We start from the raw sequence: 17,486 nt of genomic DNA, 5'->3' as shown, positions 1-17,486 counted from the left end.
TAATAGATAGTAATGGAAGTCCAGCCTTTCTGTACTGAGACCTGTTGCATTACTTTCAGTTTTTTATTGTGTAGGAGTACTTTGGTGTTACTGTGCAGAAAGTGCTGGAATAACTAAAACTTCCCTTGCATATTAAATTTTAGTTATACAAAAACAACAACAACAAAAATCCAAACCAGCAAATACCTATGTTAAGAAGTCTGTCCTAGCATTAAAGAAGAACAACGTCATACAAGTTCAACTGCAGTGTAATCTTAAGATCAAGTAAAAGAAAACATATTGTCTGTGTTTAAACTTTGGAGACAAAAGAAAGGAGTAAAAGAGAAAGAAAAAGGAAAAGAGGAGCCAATCTTTACATTGGCTGTTTCCTTCTTGATAGTTCTTACATCTACTGAGATGGATTTGGCACATAAGTGAAAGGTGCTAGAGAGCCCTGGTGAAAATGCAGAGGTGCTCATGCTTGGTGTTTTTGCCGTGCCCCAAGCTGTACCCTCAGGTCTATAGACCTGTCAAATCTCATATACTCTGCATCAAACCTGGACAGTTTCTAGGGCTCTGCCTCACAGATTGGCATAATGACTTGTTTCCTGTGGTGTGACTCTACATGTCAGGAATAACTGTTTGATTTTCTTTGTGATTTAGTAAAACAATGCAAGACACATTTAGTGACGTCTCAGTCCTGGGAGAATACTATGGGCAGGTAGTATAGAGAAAATATTGATTGATATACCTGTAAATAATAATATGAAAATGTAATAAGTGATATCCTAGCTCCACTAGGATGTGTTGGGTACCCTTGTTTCTCTCTGCGTGTTGGATCATCACTGAGCACCCAAAAGGTACCATACACAGCAGAGCATGCATGGTAGGATCAGCATCACCATCTTGGAGAGTAGTGTGGCCAGAATAGTGGCCTGCTGTGAGCCACCTTCTTTGCTTTGTTACATCTGTAAGTCTCTCTTTGCCTTCAGGGTAGTTGTGCAAACATCTGAAGGTGCATCTGGCTCAACAACTGTGTAATGCTCTTCTCACTTCGTTTCATGTTACTTCCCTGGTGTACAGCAGCTAACTATATTGTGTTTTCTGAAAAATGACCCTGTATTGAACACATTTACAATGACTCTCTATTTTATGGATCGTGTCCAAAGACAGCGTTTTGCTAAATTTGGCCTTCATCATCCTTCTTAAGTGAAGGACAAAATATGTGAATTAGATGCAATTTGGGAGTCAGCCAGTCTTCAAATTATATTATTTCAGCCAGTTTTTACAGAAGAATATGAATTCTCAGTTTCTGTGCATAATACAATCTTACATTTTTTATCATTTTAAAAACAATGCAAAAACCTGTCATGTTATTAAAAGATGCTGTTGCTCTTTCTGATATCAAAATGAGGAATATAAAGAGCAGTGGACAAAAGTAATAATACTCATATGGACTCTTCTGCAAATAAAATTAAAGATAAGGGATCTTTTCATCAAGTTACTTAACCTGTCTGTCTGTGATAGGCACCGAATGAGGGAAAGACATTGCTTTTCACAGTTATATATTGCCATTCCTGGCTGTGTCACACACACATAGAGTTGGATTGGAAATCTTCAGCAGTCAAGTTGTGGTAGCTGAGGAATCACATCTTCTGTGAGAAATGGCTTCTGGCCAGTGAGGACATCTGTGTGAGCAGATGCAAAGCTGTTGGCCTTGGTTTCCGTCTTCTGACATTTAGTAAAGGTCTGAGTTAAGATCATTGCTTTCTTTGTGGTAATCTGTAATTGTAGCAGCACCTTCTATATCAGTGTCTGTCAGTGTTTCCGCTATTAACTCCCTCTATTTTCCTGGCATTTGACTTGGCTGTAAAAATTCACTCTTGGCAAATATGTGACATAGCAAATCTGTGCTTATTAGGGAACACGTCCAAAATGTATTTAATCGTTCTTCTGCACCATACTCTAATAAGGTGATGCTTTAGTGGAGGAGGTTAGTGGATGTGTATCCAGATGTATTCAGCAATATCACATTGAGTTTTGTCTTGACACACCATTTGCAGAATCAAATTATGCAGAATTTAAATTGCAGACTTTAAGAAAATAATAGTTCTCTACTACAAATTTTTGCTAGGAAGGGGAGAATAGGATTTTCATGCTGCTTTGTATGTATAGGTGATGTACAGTTGTTTCTATTTGTGCAGTGACCAAAATAAACATAAACTTTGAGATGATGCAGAGTCATCTGACTTGTTTCTGACTTGTTATATTTGTAAGAACAGTTTCATTTCTACCACAGACAGGTATGAGGTAGGGTAATCAATAAAACAACAGGGCTATGTCCTGTGACAGGAGAACAGGTCAGGGATGGGAGTGGGGAAGCAGTTAGGAGATACTGCTTTCTCTTCAGAAAAGTCACTTCTGCTTATCACCCAAACACCTCAGAAATTTTCAAAAAGAATGAGTTCTTACACTGTGTGAAAACTTTTGGGTTTGTTTTTTTTGTCCTTAGACATAGAAACAGGTAGTGTTTATTCTGCTCAGCATTGCTGTTTCTCTCACTTTTCCTTCATTATTTTAAGATTGTCTGTAAAGAGCATGATTTATCCTTATTGTTGGACATTTATAACTTCTTTTGTTTTGCTCTATCCAATCTAATTTTGGTTTTCTTTTTCATTTTGGAGTAAAATATTCAGAGGGTCTAAAGTACTCGAGGAGCCTGACTTTAATTTTCAGAAATGAGCTAAGACTCGGAGTCCCATGACAAGTCGGAAAAATGGAATTAAAACTGCTGACTTTTCTGTTTCCTTTTTTCCCTTTTGCAAACAATTTGACTTTTCCTTCCCTTGCTTTTCTTTGATGAACTGAGAGTTAGGGTTTTTGTTTTGCTGGCGACTGTTAGCAGTGGAGTTCATTTTTGTGTTTCGCTTGATTGCAATGTATTGTTTGGTTGCTCTGTCCCCTGGGTTAAACTTACTCATTACTTTGAATCAAAGGCACCATGCAAACAAATAAAATCTAATCCAATATAGTATGCTACTATAATGGATTCCTTACAGTCTCTCTTGGCAATCCTATTGTTCCTATCTTTGAAGCTTAAGCAACGAAATCAAGGTGGTGGTTGCCCAGAAGGGTTACTGTCTCCTTTGCCTTACTTGTATGCACAATGTCAAAGAAGGGTAAAAGTCATTGCTCGCTTCCCCGAGAAAGTAATTTGTAATGTGCAGCGGGTTACTTTTCAAATCCAGAAGTCAATAACCCATGATAGATTATTATTTGAAGTAATAAGCTTACTGTGGCTAGACCCTGCACCACTAATATAAAAATATACCACAGCAAATGTTTGACATGATCCTATGCAGCATCTCTCTGTCATGTAGCTAATACTTACAAATTGTGTTTATCTCCTAAATGTGTAACTGTGCCTCTTCATTGCCTGTGCTCTTGTTGCTCTGTTAGACTCTCAAGTAAGGAGCAAATCATCTGAAATTTTGCCGTGTTTAAGTTTTCTAATCCCTTTTTCTTTGTATTTCCTTGGTTTAACTGAGTTTCTCTTCTGAAAAATACTCATTGCACATAATAACCAGTGTTGTTTTCCTGGGGAAATAACAGAATATTTTCTTTTTATGTGACTTAAATGTCTTGTATTAAAGAGGTTTTTTCTTAATTTTTGGATCTTCTTCCTGCAAATCAGTCAATTTTTGTTTCTTACACATTACGTATCTCCCTCAGAGTGCTGAGAAATAAATGTACAGCGGTCTCAATAAAATGCAGCCACGCTTTCCATGCTGTCCTCCCCCTCTTTCCATAGCATTCAGGCATTTGACCTTCATCAGGGAAGGACATTTATCACCAGCACCATCTAGCCATCTGTTAGTATACTTGTCCTCCCTGGTGCATGTTCTTGTAAACGGAAGCATTATGGATCACTTTAGGCTTATAACCCAAGTAAACAATTATGAAGGGTGTTGATGATAACTCAAGAACATACACAAGAGTGTTACAGTTCATAATATGGTTAAAACAGGCATCACAAATCACTCTTAATAATATTTTACATTTAGTATCTCAGAAAGGTTTCTTCCTTTAGGTCTTTCTCATGATGTAAATATCCGTGCCTTCTTCCCAACACACGAGGCAGACCTGTAAGTTGGAGGTTGCATCTGTACAGGTCTCCAGAGTCTTGACAAAATAATGACCATAGGCAGAGAATTGAGATGTTTGTTAGTGGGGTTTGTAGCTGTGAAATGTTGGAAAGGTAAATGAGTGTACTCCAAGGTAAAGCCTCCTCTGTGTGTGCAAGAGCTGATCTGCAGCAGCCTTAGTGTGTTGATTTGTTAATGGCAGATTTGCCTTGCAGGGAGCAAAGTTTAAGACAATATTGAGCAGCTCATTTTTCACTTCAGTGCCTTTTTCTGATTCATTCTTTCCAATCCTCAGCACTGATGGCTACTGCTTCACTATAATAGAAGAAGATGAGTCTGGTGGACATTTAGTCACCAAGGGATGTCTTGGATTAGAGGGCTCAGACTTCCAGTGTCGGGTAAGGAAGTATTTCCTGACAGAGTGTTGCTTGAATTTTTGATAGCTTTCAATTAAAATGCAGTCAGCAGATGTTACTGTGTCCATGTTTTTCAGTTCTGTTCATTTGACAGATAGTTGATCTGCATCGATTGCAGAGGGGAGTGCATGTGTATCCCCAAAAGATGATACTGTAGCTGCTCCTAACATCAACTTATGCTTTTGGTTTGGGCACTGCTGTTACTAGTAACATTCCCATGCAGAGGAGGTTTGTATTTAAAGAAATGCAGTCTTAACTCCTGAAGTCTCCATGGTAGCTAAAGTTAGTTAGGTATCATCTGATAGAGTGCAAAAACTTTTATATCTTACATGCAGTTACACTTTGGTTTTGGATTTTTGGTGCCAGAAATTCCCTTCAAGTACAGTGATCACCTGATGGAAAACTATCTGCAGGAGTGGAAGGGGTATGGGCAATGGAGCAAAGTGACTCTAAAGTGTTTGCCTTTCCTTATGTTAACCTTAAATGGTTTCATATGAGTACAGGAATGATCTAATCATTAAGGCCTATGGATGGTATTTTACCCAGCTTCCCATGGGACCAGAATCAGCAGTTAAATTAGTCCACACAGCAGTTCCTGTATTATTCTGGCTAAACTGTTTTGGATACTCACATTTACTCATTTTTGCAATGTAAGTCTAACAGATGTGTGTGACTTTCAGTTCTGACTCACACCATTAGAGTCATTCACTCCCTTCTGCAGCACTAGGGCACCAACAGACATAAATTAGGAATGAGTTAATCTCTTAATTATCTAGATGAAATATTACTGGATACATTGGGTGGCAGAAATCCTTACTCGACACATCCTAAAAATCTGTTGCACACTGCAGTCCAGCTAGTAAGCACATCTTTCTCTCAAGTACCAGAATGACTATATATTTACAACACAGACTGTGAATTGTTTTCTATCAAATTGTTTGTTTCAGGACACTCCTATTCCACACCAAAGAAGATCTATTGAATGTTGCACAGGCCAAGATTACTGTAACAAACACCTTCACCCTACGCTGCCACCACTGAAGAATCGAGGTAAGGGAAGTAAGGGGAACAAAATCCAGTCCTAAACTGATCTTTTCCTGCTCTTTCTCTTTGTTCCTTAGGAAGAAACAGAGTCAAAACTGAAGCAGCTCTGTCCAGATTCTCATGACTAGAGAGATAAATGAGAGAGATAAATGGCATTAAATAGTATCGCTGCATTCCTATAGTCGTGTGCGGAGCAGCATCTTGGCCTAGAATTGCTGATACTTGCTGTTATTCCCATGGCACACATGCAGCGAACACCAGGTGCTTTAGAGTTGTATGATTTTGTCCTAGCACAGACCTGCTAGCTACCAGTGATCGTCCCAAAGACATGGGATGATCCTCTCCCACAATGTTAGTCATGGCAGAGGATGCCTCTGGCTGTGTGGTTTTTTAGCCTGATAATCAAATTGAATTCTCTTTCTAATCCCTGCAACATGCATTACTGTCTTTCATAACTCTACGCCTATCTAGGACCAGGTCTGCAGTGGTTAATCAGTCAGTTTAAGTTGACTGTAGTCCATTAAGCTTTTCTTCTTTAAAAGACCTGGTAATCCAGCGCTGGGGCAATAACAAGTCACTAAACTGCATTTTGTACTTGAAAAATCTAGCTGAAAATAGAATGTAGGGTAAGAACTCATGCGCTGTTTGTTGTGGGGTTTTTTAATTTGTTATTTGAGAGCAGCTGGACATGCATTAGTAAATGTTGGGGAAAGGTTTTAGCATTTTTGTGTGTTTGTTTAAAAATTACTTTCTGAAAGTTTGCAAAACTACTTTTGTCTGGATGTTGCAGAATACATTCTATAGAAATATATTCCTAAGTAAGTGTAAATTCATCCATGATAAACTTTTGGCATTGGCGGGAATCGGTGCTCAGCACTGAGTCAGTTCAAAGTTGCAGAAGAATTTATAATCACAGCGTTCTGTGTTGAAAATCCAGATCAGTGTGCAGATGCACTCTTAGTTACACAAACAGCAGATACTTACACAAATCCATGCTCGGAGAAAGCCTTCACTCGTGTAAGCTGTTCCCTTCATGCCTGTGAAACTCTGCACAGATGGGCTGCAAAATCAAGCCTATGGAGAGTAGTATGTAAATACTTCACTGTTTACTAGCTAGCCATTAAGGCAGAGAAACCTCATAAAATTCTGACTTCCAACAGAAGAGTAATGTACTACTTTGTTGGTTTATTTCATTTTATAAAGTTATTTGGACTGAGAGAGAAGCTCCAAAAAGAAGTCAATATTTGTTCACACTTACTTAGTCTTTCATTAAATATCAATTTGGAAAACACTGCCATGATTTTTTCTTACTGCTGAGTTTATTCTACATTAAAACTACTTAAAAATACTGAACCAGTGCCTAACACTAGACATCCACCTTTTTGAGATTTTAGTTTTTTGGCAATGCTCTCTGCTACTTATACAGAAAGCAGTAAAACAAGCTTTTGGTAGTGGCAGAAGTTGTTCAGACTGATGTTGGGTTTGTTCTTTGTGTATATGGGGTAAATAAAGTATCACTTGGGCACCATGGTGGCAGACCCATTAAATAGCAGAGAGAATATTTATTACAAGAAAAATATCAGAGAGTTGGAGCAGTGTTCTAGCTATTCTATGTTACAAAGTTGTCTATTTTAGCATGACAAACAAAAGGCGATGTACTCACTCAAAATATTCTGAAGATTTTTGTTTGAAATAAGCTCTCACAGTACCGGTATCCTGACAGTGTATTGCCAAAATACATTTCAAGAGGTGCTCCATTAAATGTGGCTGAACAGGGCTGAAGTCAGCACCTTTATTAAAGCTTTAAGTAAATATGTCATTCTTGGTGCCAGGCCCGTTTTAATTTGTTGCTGCTGTATCCTAATATGAAACCTCAGGAAAAAAAACCCAGTTAGAACTGTAGATCCTCACTGCAACTAGGCACAAATACTGTGTATAAATAAATGCTACCTGCCAGTGCCCAGTACTATGACTGTGATCATGGTATCTATTGGAAACATTTAGATTAGGCTGTGATTGTCTGAGTACTGTTAGAATTGTATATCAAATTTAACATAAACTGTAAGTACAAAGAAAGAAAGAAAGAAAAATTAACTATAAAAAGCTTATCGGAACAACTTTTTGGCCTTCAGGATTCCATATGTATGCTCCTTAGAATTAAAAAACAAACAGAAATTTGGCTTCTGATGAACTCATGTCCAAGGTGACATCTCATGGGAAACAAAGTCTAGGGAGAGCATGCAGCTGCAGGTCAGAGGTTGTTGAACTGCAAATTGACCTATGCACCAAGGTAACATCTACAAAACCAAGTGACTTGTATTCTCAAAGTGCTTTTCCAGACCTGGCATGTGCTGGAAAGTGAGGTTTATGCCACACCCATCCTCCCACACCCCCCTAGCCCCCCAGAAAGGAAAGGAGGACCAAGACATGAAAGTGAGAGCTAGAAGAATTAACAATGGTCAAAGCAAGACTTGTTAAGCAAGATGGAAGAAACAACAGCCAAGTGTAAGTTTTGAGCTCATCTTGGTACAGAACTAGCAGGATAAAATATCCCGGAGAAACCACTAAGTCCTTGGTCCAGATATACATCTGTCTTAATAAGGAAATGAAAATCATAATTGGGTCTAACACCTCTGCTTTAAACAATAAAAGATATTCCTGGAAATCCCAGCGAAAGCGCAGGCTGAGACCAGTCAAAAGGAGAAATATGTCTTTACTGATTTAGAGCCTATATAAGCAGAAGTGGTGGTGCCACCGTGTCTGGCTCCCTGCCTGTATAGCTAGTGATGAATGGGCAAGGGAATGATTGGAGGAATGATGGGGTTTGATGTGTGCACACAGTCTCCACGCCTCGGATTTCACTGCCGTTTTTACTTGGATAACTGTAACATTGTGAACTGGAGGGACCTGGGGAGGGAAGAGAACCTCCTCTCCCTTTGATATGCTGACTTCCCCCTTGAACCTGCTGGGTGGCATTTTCAGTGCACTCCTCAGCATGGTCCCACAGATGGCGGTGAGGGAAATGAGTGGTGGAGGAGGGGAAAATCATGGGAGAATAACTGAGGCGACTTGGTGTCATCAAGCTCACCACTGACAGCAGCATGCAGCGCTGTTTTCATACTACATGAAACTATTAATGTGCTGTTTGCTGGGCTTTGCCAGCCAATGTATATGAAGAGGCTTCCCAGAGTGTTTGTTTTGCACTCCCAACACAATGCTCCTGGTAATCGCTCACTGCTGCCTCCATGGAAGCTACTGCTTATTCTCATAACCCTGCCACTTGGCACCTTGCAGTTACCAAGTAACATAACACTAAAAGGCACAGTGCTGGACTTCTTAAAGGACAGAGTATCTCCAGCACGTAAACTGGCACTGACTGGGACCCACCACAGTCTTCACCACAGAGCCCACAAGCCAGTCATTAAGCAGACTCACAGCTGAGCTGCCCCATCCCTCCACCTGGTCAAGGAGGTGCCAAAAATTGTTCAGGGAAAGGGAGGTTTGTCCTGCGGCTCTGTGGGCAACGGCTTGGGCTGGAGGAGGAGGAAGGAGTTGATCCTCCAGCAGCACCAGCCTGGTTCAGTGCAGCAGAACAAACAGACATTGCTGGTGTAAGGATGAGGGCATGCATTTAATTTTGTGTTGTCCACATGCCAGCAAGTTTATGAAGTCCTCAAGTGAGCAAGCAAATCAGATTCTGCCAAAATGCTTTAAAAATGCAGGAAGTGTTTGAAAGGTGAGACAATAGCTCACTTATCATCAGTATTGCCTCTCATCGTACGTAGCCAAATAAATATAAAGACATATGGAACTTATTCTCCCCTCCTGTGAGAGGCAGTTGCATGCCTGTGCTGTGCAGAGTGAACCACTATGAAAGCTGTGTCAGCTGACACTGCTGGCATGGGGACATCACCCACTGCAAGAGTGCAAGCGCACTGGTGCTGCTGCATTCTGCGTCAGCTGCTCCCAGCAAGGAGATCGGGACACGTTTCTTTATGTCTCGCATGCTTTCCTTACACTTGCTTCATATAATTGCATTTGGGTACCAAAAGAATTGCGCAGCGTTGGAGCCTGAAGGTCATCTGGGAGAGTTAAACAGCACTTCCAAAATGCCTTCTGGCCTCTAGGAAAACCAAGACTGCATTTATTTGCTTTTCTGAATGGCAGAAGCCCATTAGAAACATTGAGCACAAGGTTTGGATCACTTAAACACTAAATTTTACCAGAATTTGAGTAGAGATTTCAGCATCTTTATCTTCCCTCTCCAGATGTATATACTCACGCATGCACAGACAGCATGAACAAGTTCACGTGCAACACTTTGTGCCTGTATAAATGCACAGATTTCCATGGCTTTACTGTCTAGCATGCACAAGTATGAGAGAGATCTGAATTGCTCCCTCTGCATCTGTTGTCAGCTTTCATTACTGCTAAGCACAAAACCCCAGCTTCCATCCTGTCCTACTCTGTGAAGTGGGAAACCCCTTGCTGTGGACAAATATCCAGGTTTCTCCCAGGTGTAAAATGCCACTATATGGTCTCTGTGCTCTGTTTATCTTCTCTTTAGCCGATGGGCTGCGGCATCTTAAACTGTTACAAACCACACAATTTAGAGGGAAATAGTGGCTGACACAGGCTGCTTACAAAGCACAAACTGGAGCCCTCAGCCCTGCCGAGCAGCCATCACCTTCACGAGAGAAGTCTGGATTCCCTGGTGGGCTCTCGGTTTCAACTCACAGCCCACTTGGAGTGGCAGGCCAGGGATAAATCTGCTGTGGCAGGGAGAATGATGGGCTCGAGTGTTTTCCTGATAGACGTGGTGTCAGTGTCCCCTTTCAAAGGCATCAGCCGTGTCTTGAATGTTTACATTGTTAATGCTCCCAGAGCAGGTAATGGCAGGTTAAAACATGACCAGTGTGATCAAAAGGTGAGTTGGTAGGTAATCTCTATTTGTAATGGAATGGGGAAGGAAAGAAATAGTTTGGGAGCGAAAAAAGAAGGAGAAACTGGATCTTTAAAATAAAAGACTGACAGTAAACTAAGAGTCCCTTAGGAATTTCCTCATCTCATTACCCTTGTAAATCTGAAACATAATAACATTGTTCCAGGACTAAGGATAGATTTCTTGCATTCTATGATGTGTCAGGCATTAGAGTGAAGGATGCAAGACAGCAAGGCTGGAAGAGCCTCAGAAAACATGGTCCTCATTTGCGTTATACCAGATAGCAACTTTGGAAGGGTGGCATGTAGATACATGCTGAAATACTGTAAGTTTGAGAGTTTGGGTAGTAGGGGAGGTTAAAACATCATACTGCTAGGTTTCTTGGTTTTTTAGCAGAGAAACATGAATGGTTAGACTTGCTTGCCTGAGCTGAGAATACAAATTTGGAGATCAATGTTGTACTTTAAAAGGGAATGTGAGTTTCCCATGCCCAGATTGACTAAAATGTTTTATTAGTTTTAATTTAACAGCATTTTCTACAAGTTACTTGACAAGTTTCATTTTCAGAGTGTTTTACAGAATAACTGCTGAAAGAACAATTTTGCCCACAAACATAGGAAGGACTTTCTGGCACACAGGGCTGGCTGCTGTAAAAATGAATGGAGGAGAAAATTCCTGTTCAGGTGTTTAAAACAGGATCCAAGAGAAGGATTATTCTGTAATGAGGGAAATATACTTTCAAGACATCTTGTGGCCTACCTTCCTGAGGGTTGAATGGCCTGCTGTGTCTTTCCTTCTAGGATAAATGCAGTTTTGTTGTGGGGTTTTTCAGTTCGTTTGGTTGGATTTTGTTTGGTTGTGGGTTTTTTTTTTTTGTTTTGTTTTGGTTTGGGTTTTTTGTTTGTTTGTTTTGTTTTTTTAATATTAACTACTCAATAGGATGCTGCTTAATATGACTGTTTTAAGATAGAGGCGGTAATTTTTGCATGCCCTGTCTGATCACTCAGGTTAAGTCACAGAGTTACAGGTCTTGATTGATTTTTCATTCAGATCCAAAAAGGGAATTGCAAATCAAGGCAATGTTTTGCCTGAGTGAGGGCTGAAAACTCAAATAGGCTTTTGGAGGTGCCCTGGTCAGTGAAGGTCAAAGAGGAAGCGCACAAAATGCCTGGGGAATCCAGGGGTGTCTTGCACAGGACTTCATTAGGAAAGAACGGAAATGATCTTGTACTCAGTGCACTTTTTAAGGATGTGTCTTTTGAGACTGACTTCGTACCACCTCCCTTTCTGAGTTTTCTACCTTTCTTGTTTTTAACCTCAGACTTTGATGAAGCAAACATCCACCATAAGGCCCTGCTGATCTCAGTGACTGTTTGCAGTATACTTCTGGTGCTTATCATCATATTCTGCTACTTCAGGTAAATAAGGGATAATTTGGCACTTAGTTAATGTTCCTCCCAACTTTTATCTTTTTATAGATTTAGGAATTTGAAAAAAAAACAGAAGTGGACCTTAAGGAAAAGAAATGAGAAACTGTAATTTTTTAGGGAGAAAAAATGGGTATTTTATTCATGCTAGTCACAGGTATATCTATGTGATGTATTTCATATAGAGTAGTCTTTTGCCCAACATCTTATAAAATCATTCAGGTTGAGGCACAGATTATTCTCTACTGAGTTTAAGAGGGCCAAATCACAAATTTTATATATGTTAAATAAACCTAAGACTTCTAAATGTGTTTATGTGGTGAAGAAGTGACCATAAAAAAAGAGGGCAATACAGGAATGTAAGTAAATGTGTCTAGAATGTTATCATAATATACATAGTTTTAATAATTTGTCACATTTTTTAAACAGTCCCAGATTCCATGACTTTAACTCCTCTGGCTCTTAAAAGCCCACTGCAAACAGTAAAATAAAACTGATTATTTATTTGGTCTGGGTTTTAGTCATATTCAAGTTTCTGAAAGGAAAGCATTTGATTGCTTACCCCAGATTGCATGGTCTTTGAGTGTTACACTTTAAGAGTTTTTATCCTGAAAACAGTTATTAAAAATAAAATAGTAAATTTTGGCCAGTGGGTCCAGCATATTCCTCATGGAAGCAGAGAAAGCTGTTAGTCTATAAATGAAGGAAATATGAAGGATGATGTGCATTATTCATTGCACATGTGTTCATTGTGTTCAAAACTAATTTTGTTCTCGTGTAAAACGTCAGGTACAAACGCCAAGAGACGAGGCACCACTACAGCATTGGGCTGGAGCAGGACGAGACCTACATTCCCCCTGGAGAGTCCCTGAAGGATTTGATCGAGCAGTCCCAGAGCTCAGGGAGCGGCTCTGGGCTCCCTCTCCTGGTAAGGAAGCAACACTATTTTAATGCAAGTTTCAAAGGCAAAAATGAGTAGAAGGAGACGAGGCACAAGAAATTATCTTTAAAAGGCCTCATCTGTTGTTTTAGTGTTTTGTTGTTTTAAGCTGGAGATTTAAGCTGGAGAACAGCTACTTTAGAAGCAGAATTTTTTTCATGAAGATTAAGCCAAAAAAAGCTTAGGGTTATTTTCCTACCTCACCTCATTTCTTATTGTAGATACCATAGGATCAGTACAAGCTAAGGGAGACTCTGGGGACATTTATTCCAGTGTTCTGTCTGAAGAGTTTGCTGAATTACAGTTTGGTCTCTACCTTTTTGTGTGTTTTTTTCCCTAATTCCCTTTCCAATGAGCTTTGCTTTTCAAGGGACTGCACCCCAGCCATAGATAGGAAGTTCTCTGTTCAAAATAGTGAAGTTACAATGAGTTGGCTTGTATAAATTTTCATCTGCAGTAGCTGAAAACATTTAGCTAAATGCCAGAAAAATAGGAGGAGTTGGTAATTGGATTGATTCTATTTGGGGAGAGGAAAGAAAAGGCTGTGTAACTTTACCTGGCTGCTTACAGAGCTCAAGTGACAAAATATACAGATTTAAAAAGAAATTAAAAAAATCAGCCCCACTAAGTGTAAGTAATTCACATGAACACATCATTCAGCATACTTATGAAATCAGTTCATCCAACAATTTTGATTAACCTATTTGTTTTAGAAATCCTAATTGGTTTATGATACAACAAAGGACTAAATTCCTTAAAATAAAATAAATTGTTCATGAGAAATCATTTGACCAGTTCTAGCAAGAGGAAACTAGGTTAAGGTCCTTCACATAGTATTCTGCCACCTGAAAACCCATAACAGAAATGTGTTTTTCATTTTCCTAATGTAATTTAATAAGGAACTTTTCATCATTAAGTATTGTAATTCCATGTACTTTATGATGCCATTACATATATTTACACAAATTAAGTTATTTGATATAACTACATTATTGTTCAGGATGCATTTTTAAAATGGGCAAAATAGAAAGCAACAATGCTAAAATGACATTACAAAATGTTACAGCAAAATTCCAATGTAATATAACTGTTGTTCAATCACTATATGAGAGTATAAAAGAGAATAAATCAATTTTAAAAATTACAGTTAATCTCTATTCTTGGCTTTCACTGATCTTAATCAAAAATAATGGCTTTGTGGCTACCATCTTGTAAGTCTAATAGTTCATTACAGGGCTGGAAAAATGGAATTCTGTTTAAATGACAGAAGAAGAAAACTGGGACATTAGAAATGGCTTTGCATGAATGCCACTGTATGTTTTGCTTCTTAAAATTGTCTGTCATGAAAACCAGTGGTTATTTTGCAAAATGAATGATGATTGACCTTACCTAGTAGGTTTTGAGTTCATCTTTGGACGTACATTCATGTTGCAGTGGGATTGTGGCAGTCCTGCTCAGCATTACCAAACTGGTAGTTTCCACTAAACCTCCCAGGCATAACAAAGGAAGCAAATGATTCTAAAAATCATGTTTTGCTCATTTCTGTCAGCCAAGATTGCAAAACTATTTTAGATTACATGAAATGCATATCATTTCGTAGGGATTCAGTTAGTGCACACTTGCTGCAACAAACTGCTTGAGATTTGTATCTGGGTGGTGGCAAAGCTGAGCGAGAGATCACAAATTTGAACTTGTCCAGATTTTGCCAGTTGATTGGACCAGATGAAAATCTCCTTGCGTTGGAAATGATAAAATTATTTTCTTTCAAAGTCTTGTAAAATCCTACCAAACCAAAAATCATTAGCAGTGGATTGAACTGGCAATGCTGTAACACAAGAGGGTGAATGTGCTGTTATATTAGGGAGAGGCTGAGTCAGCCATGAACACCAGTGTCCTGTGCTGCAGCGTCTACTTGTGTTTTTATTTGTGAACTTTTGGAAATATATGATGTGCAGACATGTTCCAATCCGATGAGAATATTAGTTCCCACTTGTCCAAGATTTTTTGTGGTTCTAAAAGCTTGTTAAATATAGACACAGGGTCTGTCATCCTTATGAAGAGTATCTCTGCAATTCTGCCACCATGTACGTTGATCTTGCACTACAGCTGACTTTAGCATTAGCTCACAATACAGGCACTGACAAAGCTGGCACAGACACTAGAAAGCTGTCTTCTAAATATTTGGGGGGGGGAAAATTGCTTTTTATTGATAGATAATTATGAATATTAAAATAATTGTAGGCATGTGGGTCCTAACTCTCTAAGTAGTGGTTCCTAACACCAAATGCATATTTTGAAGTTATTAGGCTTGGCATTTTCAAGGATAGGTGATAGGAAGCTGCTATCAATAATTTTGCTAGTTTTGGAGGGCTAGTACACTTTTGACTCCTGTGAGCCCTAGCCTTCAGCCTCAGCAGTGTTGAGTATATGATGAATATCCCTGTTTTAATCAATGTGTTACCTACCCCTCTGGAATTTGGGTAACATTGAGATGATCAGGAGTGTTTTCTGTCAAAACTTTTCCAAAAGGAACAAAAAAAAATTTCCACGAAGTGGCAACATCTCACAGAAAAATAAAAAATTCAGGGTTCACAGTCAAATGTTTCCTTCACACAGATCGATTTAGTTTCTTGAGAAGCCACAGTGCATTTCGAGCATGCATAGAAAGGCTTCTTCACAGCAGTAGAAGTGTTCTTGCCAGCACTGTATCTTGGAGAAAATGGGGAGTATCTGCAATTGTGGAGTGTTGCTGAAATCTGTGGTACAATGGCCACGTATTCCACTTTCCTCGAGACTGGCTGCGTGGGAAGGAGACATAGAAGGAGGGAGATGAAGGCAGAGATTTGCACTGAGCAAAGTGTAAGCATCTGCCTTGGCATTTCACAGGTTCAAAGGACCATCGCAAAACAGATTCAAATGGTAAAGCAGATTGGAAAAGGTCGCTATGGAGAAGTCTGGATGGGAAAGTGGCGTGGTGAAAAGGTAGCCGTGAAAGTGTTTTTTACCACAGAGGAGGCCAGCTGGTTCAGAGAAACAGAAATCTACCAGACTGTCCTGATGAGACATGAAAATATTCTCGGTGAGTGAAGTTAAAGAGAATTTTTGATAGTGTACAGGTTTCTTAAGTTTAGTAATTTTGTATTTGCTGTTATCTGATGTCCTTTCCGATGTGCTTTGTTACCCGCTGTGCTCTGCAATTAGCCACCCAGCGCTTTTCAAAGGAAAGTTGTTTCAAGGACTACAGAAATATAAATAAAAATTAAAAAATAATGGGCTTTGGGGGTTGTTACTCCAAACGCAATACGTCTGTTTCAGCCACCAGTGTTTCCATATCTGAGTTTTCTGAAAGTACATTAAAGGTTAGAGGTGCGAAATAGTTGCATGTAAGTGCAGTGAAAGAAATAAAATATGTTATCAAAATTGAAGTGGATGACAGTCCAGAGTTCTGAGCAGTCAAAAAAAAATAAAACAAAAAAAAACAAAAAAACCATGAGAAGTATTAATGTGAAAATATCTTTTTTTTTTTTTGAAGGATTCATTGCTGCAGACATTAAAGGTACAGGATCTTGGACCCAACTGTATCTTATCACTGACTACCACGAGAATGGCTCACTCTACGATTATCTAAAATCTACTACCTTGGACACAAAAGCCATGCTGAAACTGGCTTACTCCTCTGTTAGTGGTTTGTGCCACTTGCACACTGAGATCTTCAGTACTCAGGGCAAACCTGCTATTGCCCATCGTGACCTGAAAAGTAAGAATATCCTGGTGAAAAAGAATGGCACCTGCTGTATAGCAGATTTGGGCTTGGCTGTTAAATTTATCAGGTGAGTAGAAGTGAGGAGGGTGAGGAAAAGTTAGTCAATCAGATGCAAATGCTGCCTTAGTTGTTGACTGAGTGAGCATGCACACATGAGCATGCTCCTGCAGTGTATGTGCATACTTTTTGGGCTCTGCTCCTCTGTGTTTGAGGTTATCGGTGTGGGTGAGAATGTCACGTAAACACCTAATGCAGGTGTATAAATAGTTAATTTTTGACTACTGAGCACATTAGTTACGTTTGCATAAATGTTCAGTTTTCACCACTTGGTTCTCAATAGCTACGCTAGTATTGTTTGCACCCAGTAAAAGGGCATAGCACTGACAGATTGAAGTCATGTCAATGAGCTTGTCACTGAAGCATTCAGCTTGTCTGATCCCATGAAAATTCACTCCCAACTTATATGGAAGAATACTAATCATTTGCACAAGTTACTAACTGGGATTTATTGAAAAGGACCCCATTTGGGCTGCCTTTTGTTTCATTTCCTACAAATCAAATTGCCGAAGTACAGATTTGATTTTTGAAATGGCTTTTAAATTTGATTTAAAAAAAATGGTTGTGTGTTTAAACAACTTAGAAAGAGCAGACAAGTAGAACTTTACTCACTCCTGGGATTCGTAAGGAGACATTGCTCTCTGACAGCTCTGTTCAAAAGGAGTTTGAGCTCTCGGCGGTGGTCCTGGTGGTAGAGATGTGTGTTCCAAAATCTCTGATTTTTCTGTACACAGAAATGTGTCCAGAATACATAGACTGAGGGTTTCAGTTTC

The 17,486-nt window shown here is 39.3% G+C and overlaps 1 protein-coding gene across 2 annotated transcripts in view; it reads left to right on the top strand.

Moving 5' to 3' along the window:
- Positions 1 to 17,486, top strand: part of BMPR1B (bone morphogenetic protein receptor type 1B) — a 240,448-nt gene that overhangs the window by 213,621 nt on the left and 9,341 nt on the right. For both annotated transcript variants that reach the window (XM_050338657.1, XM_050338658.1), the window contains 6 exons: positions 4,420 to 4,522; positions 5,488 to 5,590; positions 11,848 to 11,944; positions 12,743 to 12,881; positions 15,780 to 15,972; positions 16,426 to 16,723. In XM_050338657.1, coding sequence (XP_050194614.1) covers positions 4,420 to 4,522; positions 5,488 to 5,590; positions 11,848 to 11,944; positions 12,743 to 12,881; positions 15,780 to 15,972; positions 16,426 to 16,723 — 933 coding nt within the window. The remainder of the gene's footprint in view (positions 1 to 4,419; positions 4,523 to 5,487; positions 5,591 to 11,847; positions 11,945 to 12,742; positions 12,882 to 15,779; positions 15,973 to 16,425; positions 16,724 to 17,486) is intronic.

Source organism: Myiozetetes cayanensis, unplaced genomic scaffold (genome assembly GCF_022539395.1).
Source record: "Myiozetetes cayanensis isolate MyiCay16 unplaced genomic scaffold, myiCay2020 scf7, whole genome shotgun sequence".
Taxonomy (NCBI): domain Eukaryota; kingdom Metazoa; phylum Chordata; class Aves; order Passeriformes; family Tyrannidae; genus Myiozetetes; species Myiozetetes cayanensis.
The sequence above is the reverse complement of the archived record's forward strand: the minus strand, read 5'-3'. Positions and strand labels throughout refer to the sequence as shown.